General features: G+C 29.1%; 1 protein-coding gene across 2 annotated transcripts in view; it reads right to left on the reverse strand.

Moving 5' to 3' along the window:
• Positions 1–24,403, reverse strand: part of LOC107173201 (scavenger receptor class B member 1-like) — an 88,971-nt gene that overhangs the window by 38,565 nt on the left and 26,003 nt on the right. The window contains exon 1 of one of the 2 annotated variants that reach the window (XM_015523636.2): positions 11,705–12,351. The exons of the other annotated variant lie outside the window; for it this stretch is intronic. Within the exon in view, the coding sequence (XP_015379122.1) occupies positions 11,705–11,753 (49 nt within the window). The 5' untranslated portion in view covers positions 11,754–12,351. Of the gene's footprint in view, positions 1–11,704; positions 12,352–24,403 lie in introns of those variants that run through there. 2 annotated transcript variants of the gene reach the window in all.

Below are 24,403 nucleotides of genomic sequence, written 5' to 3' on the forward strand. Positions count from 1 at the left end.
AGGGAGGGAAAGGGTCACACTCTTGGCATGCAGTGGAAATCTGTCAACTCGAGTAAGTACTAATAAGTAACACTACTATAATACAGTCATCGAAATATAAAACATTTATTATACATACAAATGATTTAATATACTGCAGATACTGTATAAAATGCACATGAAATATGTCTCACTCTCCCCCCTCACTACAATCAGGTAAGGGATGAGAACTCTGATGAGAAATCTGTTATTATCAAAATAATTGAATATGTTTTTTTATTAAATTATATAAAAACAAAGATTATGTTGAAACAATAATTAAAATTTAATAAATGGAAAAAAAAATCTATAAAAGAAATAACTTAGATAATATACAGTATATAATATAGTAAGAACAAACCAAATGTTTTCAATAATAGTGTAAATAGTTGCAGCTGTAGTTATTTTTCTTTTACGAGTATAGAAATCAAAAAAATTTACCACGAAAACGGTTTCGCTCTGTATACGATATACGATTAGTTCAAGTAGTTGGAAAATGGCTACAATTAAATACTGCTAAACTGAAGAGAAGTATACTTATATATTGTTCTGTGTTCACACAGAGTCTCCTCTGCTGTCGGTTTTAACAGGTAAAAAAAAATACCGCCAAACTAGTTTTTCCGCGTACTCACACAGTCACCACACATGTCATGGAAGTATGCACCTATATACCTACTTGCAGGTTAGGTAATGCATACTTTATTCATACCATGTTACCTTGAGCCCACTGCATGACTTTTTTGAACGGCACATATCTTTACATCAGAGGTTCTGAACTTTTTCTGCGTTATGAGCAACTTTTTCATTATCAAGTACCTATAATATAGCTATTATGGGCCTCATTTACATGTACACATTGTTTTATTTTAGTTGTTATTTAATAATTTAATGTTAAGAGGACGTCTCACGGAAACGTTTAGATATACAACGCTCAAGAGATAGCGTTGTAGTTATATAGCAGCCGTCGCTGCAGGCCGTAATTTTCTACAGTTTTATAAAAAACATACGTTTTCAAAGAATGTGAGTTACTGAGTGGTTTTATTGTAAAAAACTCCTATAAACAAAATTTTAGAGGAGATTCATACTCGGTTCCGTAAGAAGCCTGATTTATGATATCTTTAAAACTTCGTATAGTATTTAATATTTCATGCCTGTTTTTTAAATTTTTTTTTAGTTATTTTTAGGATTTAAAATTTAAAAAATCAAAAAATCGAGCATCTAAGGAACCAGATTATAATCCCCTTTTTAATTTGTTCATAAGTGTTTTTCTAATAAAACCACTTAGTAACTCATATTCGTTGAACGCTCAAACGTGTTTTTAAAGAAAATTTTTAGATTGCATATTTTGATGAGACATCCTTTTGAATAAAAAAATAATCAAGTCTACTCCGTGGAACCTCTCGAAGCAACCATCTACATGCCCTCGTCCTAGATTATTGACATATAGAAATTTTGAAACATGTGCCAAGGTTCAGAGTCCTAAGGCGTTGCACGAATCGATGATAATATTATCATCATTGATGGATGCATGCATCGTACAGCATTATCATGTACATCGTGAACCAGTTAATTATTAGAAATTTTTGGGGGTCATTCGTGTTTTAAAAATTTCATTAGACATCAATATACTATTATAAAGAAAAGGTCTAGTAATAAAAAATGTGTTAATGTTTAAGACTATATAAAAAGATTTTGGTATTATAGGTATGCTATAGTCGTATTGACCATCGATTACATTTTGTATTAAAAAGTACTCGCCAACCAGAATATTATGAATTAGCCACAAAAAATATGATATTTGTGTACTTTTATTTGAGTATCTATAATAATTCTATGATTTACACCTTTTACTATAGTGACGTATCTACATTGATGATTGTTTCACACGAGTACACTACAACGTTGTCAATTATAATACATATATAATTATTATTGTTTTAAATTTTGACATAATATTATTATTTATTCTTATAGACCGATCAAGATCAAACGGTGTTTCAATGTCACCACGTGTTAGAATGTCATATTACGTACACATTGTAACATAAATAATACATATAATTACGTCGACTACTGCGGTCGCAACTGGTTACAACTACCGCGAGCGCCACACCATATTATACTGTTTGCCCTTCGGACTTCGATTAAATACATCTTGATAAAGTTATAACTATCTATACATTTTGGACGCATTTAACTTGAACAATGGTCATATTAAACTTTTCTAATTGCCTATCAATTATTTTGTTACGGATTAAGGATGTGTTTACTGTGCATACAGGCTACTAAGCTATGAGTAAGCACACACCACGATTTCCAAAATATATATTTTTTTAAATCAGTGGTTACGATTTCAACAGGGCAGACTTGAAACTACACATCTGGTTACATTTCCAAAATATATACGCTGGTGAGTGGGACTTATCAATATTTTTGCTCACATTTTCTGTGCTTGTTACTCTGAAATGTATGAACCGTGCAATGACTATTTCCACAAACGCTAAACTGGTTTCGAAACATTGAAGTATTATGTAATCAAATCAAAACAAACGGATAAGGTCGAGAAAATTCAACTGCTTTAATGGAATCGCAGAAATCGATGTAATGACATAAGTGTGCTATACACAATATACGTCACAATATAAACATTAAACCTACCTACCTAATATATTGTTGTCCAAAAGAATTATTGCATAAGAAACGTAAACCTAAATTCAACAAAAACAAATGTTATTGATTCAATTTTTATTTGACAGTATTGAAACCTTAGATATACCTACCTATAATCAGGTACCTGATTATTGACTGAGAAAGGTAATATTATGTTGACTGTTTTATGTAGGTACATGAACTTTAACAAGCAATGGCGTATCGGCCTAATCGTTGAAACTACGTCAAAATAGTCTTAATTAATCATTTATGGGCCGAAGCTTCAAGTAAATACATTTTGGCCAACGATACTAGAGAACGGTGTAATGTTTTATTTACTCGATGATAATTGTTTACACCACAGACAAATAATAATTTGAAGTACGACGGTTCTTGGCCCATTATTATTAGCTATAAATAAATTTAAACTTTTTTAAATTGAAATGTTAACCATTTTTTAATTTTATTGGTTTTGATAAATTTGTATACCTGCTAAGAATTGAATATCAAATTAATTAATTTGCCAAATTTCATAAACTGATAACAAATAAGTACAAAATATTTTTAAAAAAATATCTGAGAAATTTGGGAAAACAATTTTTGTTCAGTTGATTATTGATAACATATTGTAATATCGCTGATTTAATAAAAAAAAACCTGAGTAAGTTTTTTCTGATCGAATTCGTAAAGACTTGATGACTTGTTGTTGTTCAACTGCTTTGCAGAGGAAACGCGTGCATTTTACGAAGTGGGTTCATACAAATCTGCGCACGTATTTATGATATTCGGGATTTTTCAGACTACTTCTTATATAGGAAATAATATCGTTTCCAAAAATGGTTTGGCGGAGGACGTGATTAACCTACGCACTACATGATACCGTATAATATTATAATCGTCCGGCGGTGGACAGCATGGACAATAAGAATATAAATCATTACAGCGGTGCGTTTATGGCATTTTGGTGTGGAGGTGCCGGAGAGGGGGTATTGGAAGACCGTGTGGACGCGAGTGCATTACGCTAGGAATTGAGGTGTATTTTAAATCGTAAACAAAAATGTATTAAAATATAATAACAGTAAACGATATTATAATTTTTGTATATAATATAAGCAGCGCCACGACCGCTGGACGCCGTGCGATAAATTAGAACGATATATACGCGTCAGTCGTGGGCGAGACGGCATGGAATCCATAATATTATATCGTTTCTGCGATCGCATGAGCACAGATCACGAACATAGTAGATAATATTATAATATGTGTTGTAAGGACTCCGGAAGGCTCGCGGGCACTCGACAACGGGTTATATTGAATATTGTAGTGATGATGCCTGATTACACAATACACATGCATACATTACACACGGAGACGCCTCTCTCACGTACGTTTTATTTTTGACGAACATTTTAGACAGTGTGTTTATTATATTGCGCGTACAACAATTTATAATATAATATTATTGCAAACGTTTAGTTTTTTATTTTTCTACATCGACGCATCGCGAGTGGTCGAGTAAGAGCTGTATATTATATCTAAATATACCAAGATAATGTTATTAATTATTATTATTACATTATTTCATTATTAAAAATCAATAAATTATTACCTAGAATAAAAATATGGTTTTAGGCATCACAGACCGCACTACCGCAGTATCCAAATTTTGTCAGACACATTCGTTTTGAGGTGCTAAACACGTAAATCTCCGATAAAATTAAATCAAACATGCGGAACAATGATGTTTGGGTGAGGGAGAGAAATGCAAGCTCGTCAACCCCCACCGACTTCTGCACGCGTTTCTCATATTACGGTTTATCACAAGAACATTAACAGTTATTATTTGTTTGGACAGATTTGAGAAATCGAGTTGAAACGCTCTTTAACTTTAATTCTATTAGGTCAGTACATATATATTGTACTTAATATAGAAGACATTTTTTTTTGAAAAGCCACATGGTTTGAGTGAATTATACATGAAAATATTCGTGCCCACTTTTTAATAATAATAATATTATGTATATTTAAACCCATAACAGCTTGTTATAAAAAGAGTTTATTATAGTGATCGACTTAAATAAAAAATATAATATTGTCTCGTTGAGATTGAAAACGATGATAAGGTAAATAGTCCACGTACAAGGTGCAAAGTTCACAGAAATAAATATATATAGTATACCAAATGTAATTATTGTATGTTATAAACATTGTACTAGTAATGATGATATAACTGATAATAATCTATAATTTTTGTCGGTCAGTTCAACGACAGCGGGTACTATAATAACATACATCTATACAAACCAATATTTATATATTATAAATATGTACATTGTACATTTATAACTATTTGGCCGACCCAAATAGTTGTGAGAGGAGGAGAAGGAAAAAAAGAATAGAAAAAAATAATATGTATATATTAGACATATATATATATATATATATATATATCAATAAAACTAATAAAAACTAGGTACACGAAACATGCCGTGCGTGTGTGTTTTCGTTTGCGATCGTTGTACTGCAATACCAATACACACATGTATGATATAGAGATCGAGCTTTGATCTCGGGCGCATCGTAATTGCTAATAAACAATTCATATTATGATCTCAATCATTTTCGTGTAGCGCCGGTCATCGGTCAGATGAGTGAGACAATATACGTATCTGCTTATACATCAACAGCCCATATACGTGCCCCCCTCGCCATTGAGTTTTCGACCACCTGTAATTTTTTATCGTATACCTATAATTGTTAATGGCATAATATTTTGTCGATATCATAGGAAGTTTATTTTTTAGAAAAATAGAGTTTACAACACGAATTTATTTTTGTAATAACATTTATTTAAAATGTAATATTATTGGTGTCGTATTGCGTGTTTAACGTTTATAAAAAATTACGCAGTATAATATATTAATTCCTACCACACACACAACTAATAGGCTCTATAACATTTCTTAAGAACAATTAATGATTTTAAATTTTCATACATTATTATTAAATTATACTGAAATATTGGGTGCGCCATATTATAGTCAACTATATCATCGTTCTCACCCTACCATCCCATCAACAATAAGTATTACGATTACGATTCCGAACTATTCGTTTTCTCGTTATTTTATCTATCTATTAATTATATTCATAAGCTGTGTCCTGATCTAAATATCGTACATGGTATGCAGACTATCGATACCTAAACAGGAGTGTGCTTATAATTTTAGCATTCTGATAAGATCACAGACTGATACCACTAATCGCTATACAGTGAGAATGCGCGTGTGCGGGGTTCTGCATTGACCCATTCGACCTTCGGCACTTACATATTGTAAGTTATATATAAAAAAAACAAAATTTAAACCTACATCGCACTATATAGTAATATAATGTATCATTTTAAAATTTAAATGTATTACGTACAAATTAGCGTTAAATCGAACAAAAACATTTTCGACGATAACTATACGTTACCTACAACAGTGGTATAATCATAGCAGGCGTGTACCTGGTTTCACGGTTGGTGTAAAATAATATTGAACATACACGATACACAACCTCCTGCTATTATCTTGGTAAATATCACTTTATAGTTGGATAAGTAGGTTTACACGTTTTTCCTCAACCAAAATAATATGAAACAAGACATAATGAATAATGATTTATTAAAATCGTTTTTTCCCTATCACGGTTTTTGAGAAACCAAAATAAATAGGTATTGCCTATACCTAAGGATAACTTGTTTTTTTTTATTATTATGTATAATATGCAATCTGTGCAATTTAGGCACAATAAGCATATATTGTAACACGACTTGTTTTGTAGGAAAAAAAAATTGTGTTTATTAAATACCTACTTTTAGATTCTGAGCGGAGCAAGGAATGTATTGATTTTACAATGATGTGCGGTTTTTTTTTGTGTCTGTCATCACAATTGGGGCATGCAGTAAAAATGCTTCGGTTTTTGACTTCAGTACCTCATTAGATCAGAAATTAATTCTTGTTGGTACTTTGGTGGGGGGGATCAAAAGTAAAAAAGGTTAAGAGTGTAATAATCTAATGTAATATTTTATATTTTCCAAAAAGTATCGATGATCAAATAATAAAAAATAATATTTTTAGCGTCAACTCATTATCTCTACGGCTACACATCAAACGCACAAGGAATCCTTCGGTTTTTCTACAATATTATGTGCAGTAATATTACTTATTAGGTATGCTTAATAGCCACTCACTTCGATAATATAAATAATGATATTAAATATCGATTAAATGTGTTTCACGCATATTTTCACCTCCAACAACACGCGTTCTCAATACCAAATAATAATAGCTTTGTGGTTTTCGGAATATCTTTAGGTATTATTATTATTAGTTAAAAACTTATAACTATAACTAAATATGTATATTATATACACAGCATCAAAGTATTTTCTTCCTTCACGCAGGCATTAAACATAAACATAATATTGTAGGTACATTATTATTTATCTAAATAATATGATATTTGCCTGTAATTATTATGAACGTATATTTTTTCGTTTCGTCTTATATGAGTAATCACTATTTTATTTAAAAACTTCAACAAAAATATGGGAAGTAATTTTTTTTTACAATAATTATAATTATACCGTTTGAAGGACAGTGGTATCATGGCTAATCCGTATAGTAGAAAATAATACATAAAATACTGATAACATATTATATGCATATAACATTATATCTATGTTGCTTTCGAGTGAGTTATGAACTAAAACGTTCATATACAGTTTAATTTTTCATTTTCTATGCCAATCCGTGTTAAAAATGAATATTGTTGGTGCACCATAATTATTCTTCAATTTACTTAGTTTTATTATGATATTCATATTGAGCGTAACCCGTTTGGAATAATATCGTATTTAGAAGGATTCTTGGGACAGTGACATATGCCAAAATAAAATTATGTTTACAGTTAGGGAGGCTCAGTGCATACAAATTACAACACCATAATAGATCAAATATTGAAATATAGAAACGAAAAAAGCATGCCTTTGAAAAGGAAAACCAATTGATTACAGGTATAAATAAAACACGATGAGAGATTGTATTAATTGTGTATAACATACATAATTATATTGATTATGCTTATAGTAAATCAATATCGCTGATCACTATACAGCTATATAATAATATGCCATAATAAACGCGTGGTTTTATAATAGCCTAAGTTGTACAGGTCATGAAATACGCATAAAATGTGTAGATAATAAAAATGAACACTAATTATTATTATTTTGCCTATATTTAACTTGTTTCAATTTCTTTGCCTCAATAATGAATGATGATCTTATATGTTACATTTAATGTTTTTTTTTTAAATATTACACAGCTTGTAACTACAGGATGGTTCAAAATAATTTTCGTATCTTAAGTGTTCGAAAAACGATTTCAAATGGATTTCATCACCGGCTTGCAGTTAGAATATCGATCGATTGGTAAGATCAGTATTCATAATATTTTGATTTTCACTAGGTATCCGGAAGGATGCAAATTTTAAGATTTTTTAATCTCTATAACAAATGTATTTCTCGGTAAATACATCATTATAAAAGTATAAAACCAATATTTTAGATTTAGTCACCAGTATACAATTGTTACGTTTAACGAATATCCTGATAAACATATCACATATTATATACCTATAATCCATCATTATTCATTATTATTACCTATTGTAGAGTACATAATTATGTTTTATTTAACATAATTCTTTTGTAAATTATTAGAGTTTATCAAAATATTTTTTCGGCTTCAGTTAACTAAAGTTATTTACATTAATGTGTTTAAATATTTAAATTAATAATATTGAATTCTTATATATATATAACTAAATTATACAGCTGCGGGTATTAAATAGTACTTCTTATAGGTATGTATATTGTATAGGTAGTGATTAAATAATAAATTCCCAATAGAGAGGTAAACAATAGTTTAAAATAAACAAATATATTATAATATTATTATGTTTGATGTACAAATGCATATAAAATATTTATAAAATATTAGGTATAGAATTTTAAATAACTATAACATTGAATTGTTCGTAACATTTATTTAACTTAATAAAACTCAATAAATAATAATCAATTTTTTTATTAAACATAATTTGTTGTTTAGTTTTTACGTTTTTCCAACATTATTAAAATATGTATTCAATAAGTTGTATTTATTTTATCAAAATTTGACTCCATAAAATGAAATGTTTTAAAAATGTAAAGTCGTACATATTTTACTACGAGAACATTGTAACTTGTGACCGCGTATAGCCAAGCCTTCTGCTGTCAAAATTTATTACTCATAATATGGTAATATTTAGATAATTTTATATATAAAATAAAGATTAAATCGAATTTAAGTTATAAAATAATATTATTAGCTGGGACTATATATTGAAAACAATAATTGTGACTTATTTTTTATATTTTTCTAGATTTTAATGATAATAGATATTTATATAAAAATTGCATAATGCCGAATTTACATTTATGGTAAGATAGGTGGCATTGTGCAATGAAAATGCCACAAAAGAAACTCGTTATACCACATTTTTTTCCTATTTAAATATTTTGATAACAGGTCAAATAATAAATTAGATGGATCAAGAAAAAGTAGACCTCCGGAAGTTGATTCCAAGCAGCTATATTTTTTGATTTTCAGAGGTATATTGGTAGTTTAAAATATATATACTATATTATAATATAATATTGCGATACATATAATTATCATGTGTAATAGAATAATTTAATAAGCATACATTAAAACGTTTTGTTTTCACCGCATAAACCATGATATTTTTCGTAAATTATTTTTGTATTTAAACCTTTGATCGTATCCGAGAGTGTATGGTGTACACTGTACGCGTAAGAAAAAATAGTAAAAAAATGTATGTATATTGAAAACGAACACTATAACTTTTAATAATTATTCTATTGTTGTACATCATGAAATATTGATTTAATTAATTCACGGAAATATAAATGATGTTAAATTGAATAAGACGTGTCAATCATTAAATAATAATTATAAATAACTAGGTAGATATAACACATTTTATGCGTCGAGTAGATAAACTTGTAAATATAGTTAAAACTTAAATATGGTTAAAATGCCATTTATTTAGAATAAGTACTATTAAACTAGTTGAAAATATCAACAAAAAATAATATGTTTTTACGTTTTTAAGTCAAATAATAATTACATTTATATTTTCTTTCATTCAAATAAATTATTGTAAGTTATCATTAACATTTTTGTATTTAATAAGGGAATATTGTGTAAAACGGGAAACTGCAGATAATTTAAGCTTTTTGTTTGTTATTTTTTTAATAATCACAGAAAACAATACCATGTTTTTCATTTATTTTATAAGTAGATATTAAGTACTCGTCTAACTTGAAAATGTATTCAAGTTCAATATTTTTATGACGTGGCGGTCAATAACAAAACTCCGTATTCATTACCGCTCTAACTGGCAAGGTTGAAGACATATACCTATAATAGCTACCTAATAATGGTTTAATATGCTACTACGAAGTTATCATTGTGAGTTTCAATTTCAAAATCAAGTTTATTTCACACATATATATATAGACCAAGTTATATAATCGAGTATTATTTCCTGATGGTAAAATAATTTTAAAAAACTTTTATCGCTCTATTAAAAAAGATTTGTTATAAGTGAAATGGTATGTTTTGGGTTAAGTATCTTATACGTTTGTTTTTTAATATGGATAGTATAAATATGATATATTTATATCAATTAATTTGTCGTTCGTACTATAAAATATGATCATGTTATAATTTCGATGCGATATCATTAACATATTCAGCCCTGACATTCAATTTTTAAAACAATAGAAAAGCTCCCAGACAATGTCTATTGTCAGTTGTCACCTGATCTGAAACCTAGTTTTGTTATGAACTTAATGATCGCGAGTTACGTTCTTCATTGTACATCTATAATAGTATTTTTAAACAAAAAATTAAATCTATAAATGAAAATACTGTGGTCACAAAGGAAACAACATAATATATAGTATTTATTTTAGGAAATATGTAGAATACTAACACTACATTGCTATATTTAATAGAAGAAGTTGATGACTTTATCAAATATTTTGTACTCAAAATATTTGTAAATATATTGATAACTAGATACTGATAGTACATTAGATATTAATATAATATTAATTATTATAGAATATTTTACACACTAAATTATGTAAATACAAAAGAACAATGGCTAAGATAAAACACAATATGGTTTAAACATAAATATTTTCATTGTTCATAAAGAAATGTATACAGCAATTCATTATTTCCTTAAAATATAAAATTTATATTATCAAACATTTTATGCATAAAAATTACATAATATGTATATTAAATAATTAGTAAGATCGGTAAATAATTTAGATATACCTATATATTAACTTTTATTTTTTGAACTGATTTTAATGTTTAGTACATTTAAACAATCGCTAATATTTGTGATGTAATGTTTACTGTATAGAGGCATTGTAGACATAGTTATTTGGAATATACATAGGTATGTATGCTGATTATCATGTTATTGTACACGTTTAAATAAAATGCTATGAATGAAAAAAAAAATAATCGAAAATTATTTCATGTCGTTCGTTCATTAATATTTTATTAAAGTATGTGAAAATAATATATATTTCAATATTTGTACGGTTTTAATTTGTGTATACAAGATATAGACCTATAGAATCTATAGATACACACTCTAGTCATAACCCGTTAAAAGCACCCGTTTAAATACTGTTTAAATTTGCAGACTCGGAATAACGACAGTAATGATAATAATATTCATTATGAGTATTGTAATTTAAACGTGTGCAACGATACACACGCGTATTATAATGCGCATAGATAGGGCACGTATAGTTATTATTATAATACATGTACATAATATTATTTTGATCGTTATTGCTATAAAATGATTGAATATTGTGTCGTCAAACTCTTACCGTGTCGGAAACGTTTCAAAAGAATCGTTACGATTTTCATGATGACCATCGTGTGATCGGTGTTATATCGATCGTCTACTATATTATGCGTACGATGCCGAGCTGTATCTTTGCGAACGCCCGACTCACAGTTATTTGTCGTCGTCGCCGTCGTTGTCTATATAATAATATTATGTGCGCGATAAAAATTATAATAAATATGCGAGTGTATATCGCGTTGCACCTCAGCGGTACGTGATGGACGGGAAAAAATTTCTATTCTGATCACGAAAAAAATCTCTTCCGTCGCGCAGTCGTCTAGGCGGCGTCCGTTACCCGTGCCCGCGCCACGCTCCGATATAATATTTTTATAACAATAATAATATGTTATATCGAACTCGCGGCGAATGAAAAACAGAAAAGTTCAAAATTAAACGAAAATTTTTTTTTCAAAAAAAGAAAAACAATAATCGTCCGAGCGGGGGAGGCGAAACGTTTAGTAAAAATTTCGGAGACGAAAAAAGTTGTCAACAGACCCGCGTGCGTCTATCGGCAAGTTAACTGGTCCCGGGATCATCTAAACGTCGACTGACGCGTGCGCGTGTATGCAATGCAGCAGCTGCCGGACGCCGTGTATCGCGTGCGTCGTGTTTCGCGGTGGTGCGCGAAGAGACGCTGTCGGTCAGTCAGCGCGTCTCTTGCCGCCCGCCGACGGCGAAACGGCGCGAATCGGATCGACTGCCGATAATAATAATAATAATAATAATAATAATAATAGCCGGTTCGGCCGATTATTTCCTGGCGAAATAATTTTATTCTCGCTCCGTCATTTTCGCGGTGGGTATATACCGCGATGACGATGACGATGGGTTATTATAATATTATGCCGCCGCCGACCAACGGCCGTCCGTTGCGATTTTACCCGATCGAATATTGTCCAGTGTATTGTAGGCATTCGTCACTACCACCACCCCCACCAATGACCATCATCACCGGAACAATCACTGCCGCCGTAATGATCGTTCGGACAGTACACTGTAGTGATCGTGCGTGTAGAATACCACCACCACTTGTGGTCACTGCAACCTCGGTATATACGCGCATTCGGCCAATCTCTTGGTCGGTTCCACCTCTTTTTGCAACCGGCCTAACCAACGCATTTATGCACATATTATTATATACAGATATATAAGACGATCAAAGCATCTCTGGTATTTTTAATATACCATTATATAATACCTATTATATATATATATATATATATATATACACACTCACGCACCGTGTAGCGTGTGACCATATTATTATTATTACCAATAGGCATAGCTTTAGGTAAAATATTCTATATCGAATAACAAAGTTAAATTATGCATTTGTCATCGCTCGCGCCTTGTAATATCGTACAAGTTATTTCGTCTACAAGATTTACGTCGTCCGAGTATTTATAATCGACAACAAGATTTTTATGGTGGAAAGTACGCCGTCCTATCCTGTTTTAATATAGCATTATAACACGCTATATATACTGATTTATGGTAGAAGTTTGTCCCCTCGAACTGACAAGAAAAAATCACCGAGATGTTTGCACCACATCATCATTTACATACGGTTCTTTATCCTCCGTCGGGATAAAGGTCTCGTGCACACACTGCAGCAGTGGTAGCGGTGGCGGCGACGGTTACGGTAAAATCACGACACCACCAAGACAATAGAATTTTATCATCAAGACAAAAAAATGTTACCGCCACCACTGTAGCATAGTGTGGCGACCTCGATATGGAAATTGTACACTGGGCTCTCAGCCGGCCAACTCATATTATATTATATAGTATTCCCCTATAATAAGTTCAACCAGCTACGGCCATCACCGCAAGCCTATTCCAGTCAGTATAATAAGCTTTTTGAACTTATCCGTCTGCAATAGCTGGCCGATGTTTTAATCACAAGCTCCCAGATCCTAGGACCTAGTTTTGTATATATGTTACCTATCAGAGTTGTCATTGTAGGGTAATCAGCTGAATCAAGAAAATGATGAAACTATTTTATTCCTTTCTACAATATAATGGTATTTTTTTTTCTCTTTTAAATACCAATAATATTCTCTGAAAAAATCTTAGATAGCACTCGTTTTATTTTAGCATTAATATTAAAGTACCTTCTGAATAAATTCCGGAGTACTAGAGTATCTTAAAATTTATTTTTCTTAAGTATGAATCGGGGGTTTTTATATTGTACCTATCAAAAAATAACCACAGCGCATATATTGAGTAGTTAAACAGTTAGGTGATAACGAACAAGGAATTTGCCCAAGAGATTGATTTTTAAGTAAAATTAATTCTTAGGTACCTAATAATATTATTTTTTTTAAATCAAACTAAAATTGTTTTGGGAGAAGATTGATATATTACTGGAAATAAAGAATGTAACTATGTAAGTAAACCATTGCAAATCATGACAGACATAATATAAAATAATACACTTATAGATATGTTTTGTCTAACTTGTTTTGGTATAATAAATTATTAATAATATTCGTCTAAAAAAATGCAATTACATTTATTGGCCACTTAAATTACCGATAATATCAATATCAAAAGGTAATTTAAATATAAACAAATGTAGTGTAAAACATGCTGTAGAGAATTGGGATACCACCATATTATAGCCTCAATAAACAGCCAAGACCATTGTTAAACACAAGGAGCTCCTCGATGTGTCGACCATTATGAGTGAAATTTTTATTTTCATTTAATTTTTCAAGACAAAACGGCTACAACGGATTGATTTTAATTTTTGTAGCTATTACTTATTTACGATTCTATAAGGACGAAGAGGAGTAGGTAAACTGAAAGTTTAGATTATGTGGTTACCTTATCGTCATTTGTCGAATGGATTACTGTCGAAATTTCAAACCAACTGCTGCCCCCTCCCCAAACTTAAGTTAAAACTGTTGTAGCTGTACCATATTGTAAAAGACACTTGAAATATACACAATATTCACATGTATAGTGCGTTCCAAATTGCATCGGAAAATGTTCATAGGCCTAACTGCGTCGTATTAAATATTATTATACCTGTTTGGTGTAGACACAGCGCTAGCCAGACAACTCATATTCGCACGATTAAGACTAGTCACTTTTATTATGGTCTGGTATATAATAAAACGTTTTTATGCATATTTCGTAGGTATAATAGGGACGGTATGTGACATACACACACATATTATTACATTGACAACAAGCTGACACGTATTTTCGTTGTCGTAACCCGTAGTCGTATAGAGAGTTTGTTTTACAGTTTTGCTCGTTAAGTATGCGGAAAGGATGTTATAATTTATTTCGCGTACATCTCTCGTATACGATTAGGTACTTATATAGGTAGTAGGTACCTATATATAAAATATACTACGTTTTTGGCATCTGTACACGCCTCGCTGTCAAAGTAAAATAATTTCGTGTCCAACCTACAACTATAATACCTAATAGTGTGCTTATATATGAAGGATTATTTTTATTATTGTTATTGTTATTGCTACTTGTAAAATAATGATTTCTTAATACCTGCAAGTTGTTAACGGACAGATGACGCTACGGATTATATTATTATACCTACACAGTATTATACGGAAATTAAAAAAAGTCGTAGATAACGTTGGTAGCGTTTAGATGTATTGATAAGAAGCGCAACAGGTGATTTGTGGCACCGAATATCCGAACTCGCGCGCCCACGTGTAACAAGACCGTTAAGTTCACTAAGGACGAGTTCCTATTGAATTATTCGAGACGACGGTCAACGATTTTTCCTTTCCCGTAGTCATCTAAATACTAGATATACTACATGTAATATACTTTTAACAAAACAATTTTTTTTGATCTTCAGCTATGCTTTCACATGACATTCGAAGCATTTGTTAGTGATGCCTATCTATTTTATCAGATACCTACAAGAAGTGCTGAAATGCTTTAAAAGTTCAATGTATATAACTGGTACCTATTCTTTCTTCTTCTTCTCCTTCTTCTTCTTCTTGGTTTTGGCCCTTAAGACCATACCGCTAAATACAAATCTTGCCATCTGTCCCTATCCTCTGCAGCTTCTCTCCATCTGATTCCTGGATCTAACATTTTTAAGTCTTTTTTAACACAGTCTTCCCGTTTCCACCTCAATCTGGGTCTTCCTAGAGGTATTTTACCTATTGGTTCATTCTCTATTACCTGTCTAACTAGGGATCCTTGCTTACGCCAGGCGCCCCCCCCCTCACCTAAAGCCTTATAAATAAATTAACCATTTAATAAATATAAAATAATACACGTATTAAAATTTTTTGAAATACTGTATAAATCTAGAAAATAAGATATTAATAAAATACTCAGAATTAATTTTTTTTAAATTAATTTTTGAAGAAATCTTAAAAATGTACAATATGATTTTGTAAATTAGTTTGTAACTAATAGTACTAACACGGCGGCTCTATAAGTTTTTACTATAGTTATAATTATTTCAACTATATAAATAATAATAATATAAATAACTAAATTTCATAGTTTATGCCAGTGATCCACATTTATCTTTACGGTATCACAAAAAATATATATAGGTACGTTATGAGTTTTCGGATTATTATTTGTTACCATGTTTTTACTTCTCAGTAAATAACTATCACACTTGCGAAATTAGGGATTATTTTATTCGTGCAATATTTATTTTTTTTACAAACTGCAAATAGTAGGTACCTATATATTATAATAAACAACGTCACATCATTTATAAACACAAGGTTATATTTAATATTATGTACTAGCTACTAGATATATATTATAAGAAAATATGACACTTATATCAAAATAAAATAAAATTTATTTATTGAAAACAATGAAAACATCAACAAGTGATAAAAACCGAGGTTGTTTGTTCTGATCTTAAATCATACAGTGCATAAAATATAAGTTGTTTAGGTACCTATACTAAGTTAACAATTGTAATAATATAATAACCATACATTTATAGTAAAGATAATTAAATATATATACAATACCTATACAGTAATAATATTATAGTACAGTTTAGTTTGCTAAATTACATCATTTATGTCAGTTTTTATCATGAAGGTTATCATATTTGTGACGTTTTTGGTGTTTTGTTACTTTTAAAAGTACACCCTAATGTATTGCGTATTTAAGTATATTAACTCTTAATCGCGTACAAAATTTTTGAATAAGTGAAAAAAAAGTGTAAAAACATGTAATTATTAGTAATTGCCGGGATTCTTCTCTGGTAAAACTATAATACATCATCATCACCATTTAGTTTGTTATTTGATTAATTATATGTTATTAATCAACATTTATGTGCAACCTTACCTAACATATTTATAAAATTGATACTTGTCTGATTTATGTGGTAGGTACCATTTAAGTAGTGATGCGTTCATACTGTAACGAATTTACTAACACGCGACGTTATTCACAATGGAAAACAAAGAAACGAGAAAGAAAATTTATGAAATAATATGTTTTCGACGGGTAGGTACTACGTCATCACTGTGGTGGAAAAATGAAATAATAAAATCATTTACCAAAATTAGTTATAGTCGTACCAACCTTCCCGTGTAAATAGGATTCACAACAACACATATATTCGTAAGTCTCAGCAAAATTACCAAAATAGTGTTTTTTTGACGGCCATAGTTAACGTGGAAAACGTCATGTCCTGTTCCACGGTTATAGAATAATTTTCGGTGATAATAATGTGTATTAGACACATAGATAATAGCTAATAGTTACTTACTGTAGTTAAATATGATTGAGATGAGTAATAATATGTACAAAAATAAGTAGAAACCTGTATAATTGTCATTGGTTTGCAAGAAGGGCCAGTTCAACATTTTTTTTAAAGGAGAACGGGATGTCACAGAACTGATGAAATTAATGGAAACAAAAAAAAAAAATCTTTTGTCAGAAACTCAGAAACCATCATCGTTGGAATGATATGACTAATAATAGATATCTATATTATAATTTATAACGTGTTGACTAATTCTAGACGGTACAATAAACATTTGCCGACCAAATACAGGGTTGTAAATTTGGTATTGTTACTTGTAGTATTATACATCATATTTAATAGACGTCATAGCTATGTATATACAGGGTGATTTATCCTTTTTTTATTTTTTTTTAAGATGAATGAATTACTATAGTGATATTTGATATTTTTAGGTAAAAATATTCTTCCAGCTATAAAAAACATCCATTTTCATTTTTTTAAATATAATTTATCTATTTGATTCTATTTCAAACTATTTTTGGATAAATATAAAATTAGGCCAAATTAGTCTTATCTTAGAAATCAAAGTATTTTGATCCAAGTTAAATACATTATTGGTTTTTTTATATTATAGAAAAATTATGTTTGATTATTACAACGGATTATATATTTTAGCATTCAAAATATATGTATAGTGGTCGCCGCTTGTTAGTCTCACTTTAAGAGGATGTGATACCCGCATGATGTGTTGTCTCCGTCTTACAAATGCGTAACATGGTACATTTTTCGCTCAGCAGAACACGTGTAGCTCCGTTAACTTAAAAATTAGAGTGAACTGACCTCTTATAAAATTTAAAGGTAAGATTATTATCTAGACAACCTCATATGCTTTTTATTTTATATCAAATTTAAAGCGAGTTATGAGTATTTTAAAATTGTGAATTTTTTGTGCATCTTAAAATACTCATAACTTCCTTTAAAATTTAAATATATTAAAAAGCATATGAGGTTGACTAGATAACAATCATACCTTTAAATTTTATAAGAGGTCAATTCACTCTAATTTTTAAGCAAACGGAGCTACACGTGTTCTGCTGAACGTAAAATTTATTATATAATGCACTTGTAAGACAGAGACAACACATGCGGGTATCACGTCCTCTTAAGACCAGACCATTTGAGTCCGTCAACTGAATGAGACAATAATAAGGATCCAACAAATTAAAAATATACACTTATTTATTGAGATTTTTTTATAATTGGCTATTATGTATAGTAAAAAAAATAATATATGGATAATTCATACAAAAAAATGTTATTTAGTTAGTAGGATTTTTCCTTCTGGTTCAAATTAACCCCATTAACTGGTGTGTGAGTCTAATTTACGATTTTTTTTTTGCTATTTGTTAGTATACATATACGTTCAAACAGGACCAGGTGTTTAGATTTGATTAGGTGAATGAGTCAATCATCCATGAGTCTAATAGGCGGTGACCACTATACCTATATATATATATTTTTTGTTACACATTTTCAAATTTACCTATATGATAAAGTATAGTAACATGTAGAACATGCGTTTAAAAAAATAAGTTATTCTGTATAAAAATATAGACTTAATCTCTACCTACACAATGACGTATTACGAATATAATGAATGTATAATAAATAATAATGTATAATAAATATAATGTATAATAATTATAATGTATTATAATATTTAATATTATAATATTTAATGTATTATAATTAATATAATGTATAATAAATCATTGTATTTGAAAATCGATTTCAAGGTAATTTATTCGGTATTTTCAGAATTTTCTCACCATTCAGATTTCATTATAGGTTTTCTTGCTGGTTATTAGGATCTAGGGAAACTAATAAACTTTAATGAAATAATGAAAATAATAACAGCGTATGAATATGATGCCTTTTAGACGATATATATATCAGTTCTATATACAAATAAGATGCATAATCGTACCAAATAGATTTTTACAACCAGAAAAAATTCCATGGAAAAAAATTAACAATTTAACTTCAAACGCTTTGCTTTAAATATTTTAAATACATTTTCATTATAATATTATCAAGTGATAGGTTTCCAGTTGATAGGAGGCACATTTGGATTTCAGTCCACATCGTTTCATACCTATATATAGATATTAATATGTTATGTATTACGTGACTTCAAAAATAATTTTTTTCTATAAGATGGTCGTGCTGATTTAATACACTCGTTGCACATTACCTATACACACTGATCGACAATCATTAATTCACTCCGTTTCCATATTATTATAAGCGCCACCGACGCCGGTCGTATAATCTCTTTATTATTACACTATTGATAATCTTTGAGTATACGATTATATTATAATATTATTATGAGCGTTTATGACTCATAAATTAATAATATAGATGCTACGTAAATCAAATTTCCAAAACATGAATGGATACAGCCATACAGGATACATATAGTTTGGCCACCTACGTAGCGAATGAAAAATCCATGGTATTTTATTTCCTTATTAATTGCAATATTGAAATGTGACAACTAACAACCCATAAAATCAAAAAGATTCTAGATTTCATCATTTATAAAACATCCAACATCTTAAGTAATGTTATGTAGTTTATGTTATTTATTTCTGTTAATTATAAAGGCAATAAAAAAAATCATAAATATGTAAAAATGTAAATTAACTCATAAAATCGCGAATGTAGATAATAATATCATCGTAGTTCTAAAGAATAAGGTACTCAATATTCAGAGTTAACGTATTGCAGGTTAATTCAAAGTAAATTTAATCTTTTTATAATAAAATTAATAACAAAATTTTGACATGATAATACAATTTTTTTAAGGTTTTATAAAAAGTAAATTTAAAGTTATTTGATAAATATAATTAATTTATGAATTATATGAATACAAATAAATTAAAATGATATATTTTTGGGTCTTATAGTGTTGAAATTGAAATATACTTTTAAATTTAAAGTATATTATGTTATGTATAATCATCATCCCTGAATTCTTCCATCAATCACTATTCACTTGGACAAAACGAGATGACCAACATCAGATACTAAAACTAATCGTCAATCGATAAGCTGTATATTGATAATTTATAAAAATATCAGCAACCATAATATAATGTAAATCATATTATTGCATTATTGTATCATAGGAAGAGATCAGATTTTTATGTTTATATACATTTTTGCTAAAAATATAGAGCTCCAATTGGGTAAAATTTCTCAACGATAAATTGTTCTATGAATTGATATACAAATCGTTCTAGCGAATAAAAAACATATTTCAAGGTTATAGAATATTTTTTGGATAATATTCATTAGTAATATAAGTACTGTCATATAGCCATTGTGGTTTAATCTGAATATTTTACAAAAATATACTTAATGTTGGTACCCACTAAATATGACAACTATTAGAATATTCTTTAAACACTAAGATTAATTTAACTATCTTATAATTTTTATATTATATTATTATAATTGTTAATTCTTTATTTTGTTTTTTCAGTATTTAACACATTTTTATGAAAATCATATTAAAAAAAAAAAAATAAATAATATTATGCATATATTTGATTTTTGATGAAATCATAAAAAATAAAAACATCTTATTTTTAAGATTTTAAATGTATATAAAGCCGGTCTTTAATTAAAGGTGTATTAATAAAAAAAAATGTCATCCAAGTAAACTAAGATGTCAAAGCTCATCCTAATTATATTGCTGAATATGGTGTAAACAGCTAAGCCTTTATTAATATAATAACAAATTCCTTAAGTGTCAAGCGACCTTTATACACATTAACCAACAAATACGAGTAAAATTTACCTGAGATAACTAAATGTTTTGTAAAATATATGATATATTATCTTACCTAAACGTAGTGATCACATATTATGCATGAAACTACTACTATAAAAAAAATTAACATTTTTGTATTCTAAGTCTAAATACAAAATGTTGATAGATGATTTAAATTTTAAAATACAAAAAAAAATTATTCTATTACCACGATAGTCCTGTGAACTGATAATAATATAGTATTTTATAGACTATACAATATTTTTTTTCAATTTGAATAAATACTTAAATAATTTATTTACGAAGCATAAGCACAGCAGTGTGATGCAAATATCTTGATGGCCGATGTGTGTGGGCGAAGAAACTGTTCGATAAAAACACCTATTGTTTATAGCTTAAGTAGGTAAATCTTTTTTTTTTTAATTTAAGAGACGCTCTTGGCCATATTCTTTTTCAGCCTTCCCGGAGGATTATAATAATTAGGACTAATGGTTAATAGCATAACGGATTCTTCACACGAGAATTAGACAATTTTGGCACAAATAGGTAGATTTTTCTGTAATTTTCAAGTATGTATTCAATAAAAATAAAAAAAAAAAAATAAAAAAAAAACAATAAATACATTGTAATTTTGTAAGTGATTGGTACACTATAGTAGAATGCTATATTTTTTATCATTGTCGTGTAAGTACATTTAATATTTCCTTTTATCGTAGATTAATATTATTAAAGATATAGGTATTTACAATATTAGGTACAGGGTTGACCAACATGTATTTTTGTTTTCCCGTTTCAGTATGTAAGTATGTTATAGTTATTCGAAAAACACTGTAGACCACTCTGTGCGTACAGAGACGAACAACGTCAATCACTAATAAATTAGCAACGGTATTTTGTTGAATGGTTTACCACCGTCTATATTTTGATTTCATATAATTTAAGACAAGTGCTATTATGAAATCTGGATGAATACATATTTAATCGACATTGCCTTCCAGCTATATATTATATTTTAGTACATACATATTATGTGTAATACTATTATATATTTTGAACTGCATATAATAATGTTTTATGTTAAATCTTGTTCGTAATAATATGCACTTGAAATTGAAATTCCTACTATATAATTGTTTTTTTTTTTTTTTTATTCCGATTTAAATTCGAATTTTACAATATTTTAAGTAGTAATATATACCTAAGTTGTGCAGAGGGCGAGTTCCAGACCGCAACTGGTTACGGGAATGTGACGACAAACGACTCATTATTTATCTAGCGAAGACATTATAAAAACACATGAACACATATTTCAATCCACTGAAAACGTCCATAAAAATCGCATTGTGATGCATACAGGAATTAAAAAAACATGTATAATATTGTAGATATACAGTTGGTATAATAATACGAGTATTGAACGAATTCCAGCCGGAGCACCTTCAGCCGTTCTTAGTGACGTAACGACATAACATCTAAATTACTTTTGTAAAAAAAACTATATTATGTTTAAAAAAAAATAGCCGTTTTTAGAAATATCTACAACGTTCCAAATATGAAAAAAAAAATTGTTATTATAGTGTGTTAAATAATCATTTTAAATGAAACTCAAACTCCACAAATTCAAAATCCTAATTCCTACGTTAATGCATTATCAAGTATAAAGTGAATAACATTACTGTTATTCGTTTCGATATACAAACTCATCAAATTATTTTTATGTGGGCATATATTTGACTGCTTATTAATTTCGTGTATATCACGTATTGCAGTCGTTTTTATGAATGAATATAAATAAATAGTCGTGTTTTCTGCTTTTCGCCCGAACGAAACCTCTGTTTTTTTTTTTTTACTTTTGGAATAATAGTTTACAATACTTAACGAAACATCGCTTGTTTTTGATATTTTACCCGTCCAAAAAGTTTATTTTTCGTGCCATTGGCCTCACGTTTAATTTAATATACATCAGAAAATAATCATAATTATTGTTTTTTACGTTATTATTTTAATAATAATAAAATATTATGGCGCAGTGTGTAAATATATATTATTAAATACATTAAACATGAACAGGGATATTATAATTTAATGGTAATTGAAACTCTTTACTTGGAAAATTGTTATCTTTTTTTTAAAATATACTCTTTACAACATTTAAGATAGGTATATTAAATATATATTATATTTACGTCGTATATTCAATCAAAAACTATAGTCCTTATTTTTTGGTGTACTTTGGTGGTCAATAATCACACTAATGAGGCATTAAAAACTATATTGACTTTGTATTTTTAATGACAATTTATATTTTTAATTTCATTATCTTTATTAAATAAACAACATTAAATAAAATTATAAACATTTTAAGTCTAAATAAGTTGAGTGGAGTGTCGAGAATTTGATATTATTCAAATTCGTGATTTATCTTGATTAATGTTTTAATTTCAACTTAAAAAAAAAGAAGAAGTATTTCGCTTCATATTATATTGAACTTGTTTTAAAAATATCAGTCACTGTTTAAACATTTTAATTACATTAATTGGTTTCACCGCACAACAGTAATCTGAAGCCACCATCCTCCACTCCGGGGCATGGCAGAAACCTAATACGGGTGCCCCAATAGAACAATAGAAATTCTGCCAAAAACTCTCACCCACGTGTAAAACCAACCTACAGTTCCGTAAGAACCTACAGTACTACCCCCTTCCCAATGGCCTTAGTTGCCGTCGGATAATTAAAAAAAAAAAAAAGTAATCTGAAGTTATTTGATAAGATGAACAAAAAAGACTGTCATACGGTTGCGCAAAACTAAACTGCTTTTAAAAAATAAAATCCCCGAAAAAGTCATGTCATATTTTATACAGCTAATCGTAACTATCGATTATCCCCGCGATATACCTGCAGCATCGTCAATCACTCTGTGCATATTATATTACATCGCTGGAACTGTATTTTCGTACACAGCATGTTAAACGCCTCTCGATGGATTAAATATTTTAATACTTGCGAAATAATATATGCATAACATATAATATAGTATAATTAATGTTATTATATTATATTATATTGTATACCTACAATTTAAAAATTATTATTATTACGATAGCTATTATAACTAA

This window comes from Diuraphis noxia, unplaced genomic scaffold (assembly GCF_037042655.1).
Source record: "Diuraphis noxia isolate RWA-SAM2 unplaced genomic scaffold, SU_Dnox_SAM2 contig0001, whole genome shotgun sequence".
NCBI lineage: Eukaryota > Metazoa > Arthropoda > Insecta > Hemiptera > Aphididae > Diuraphis > Diuraphis noxia.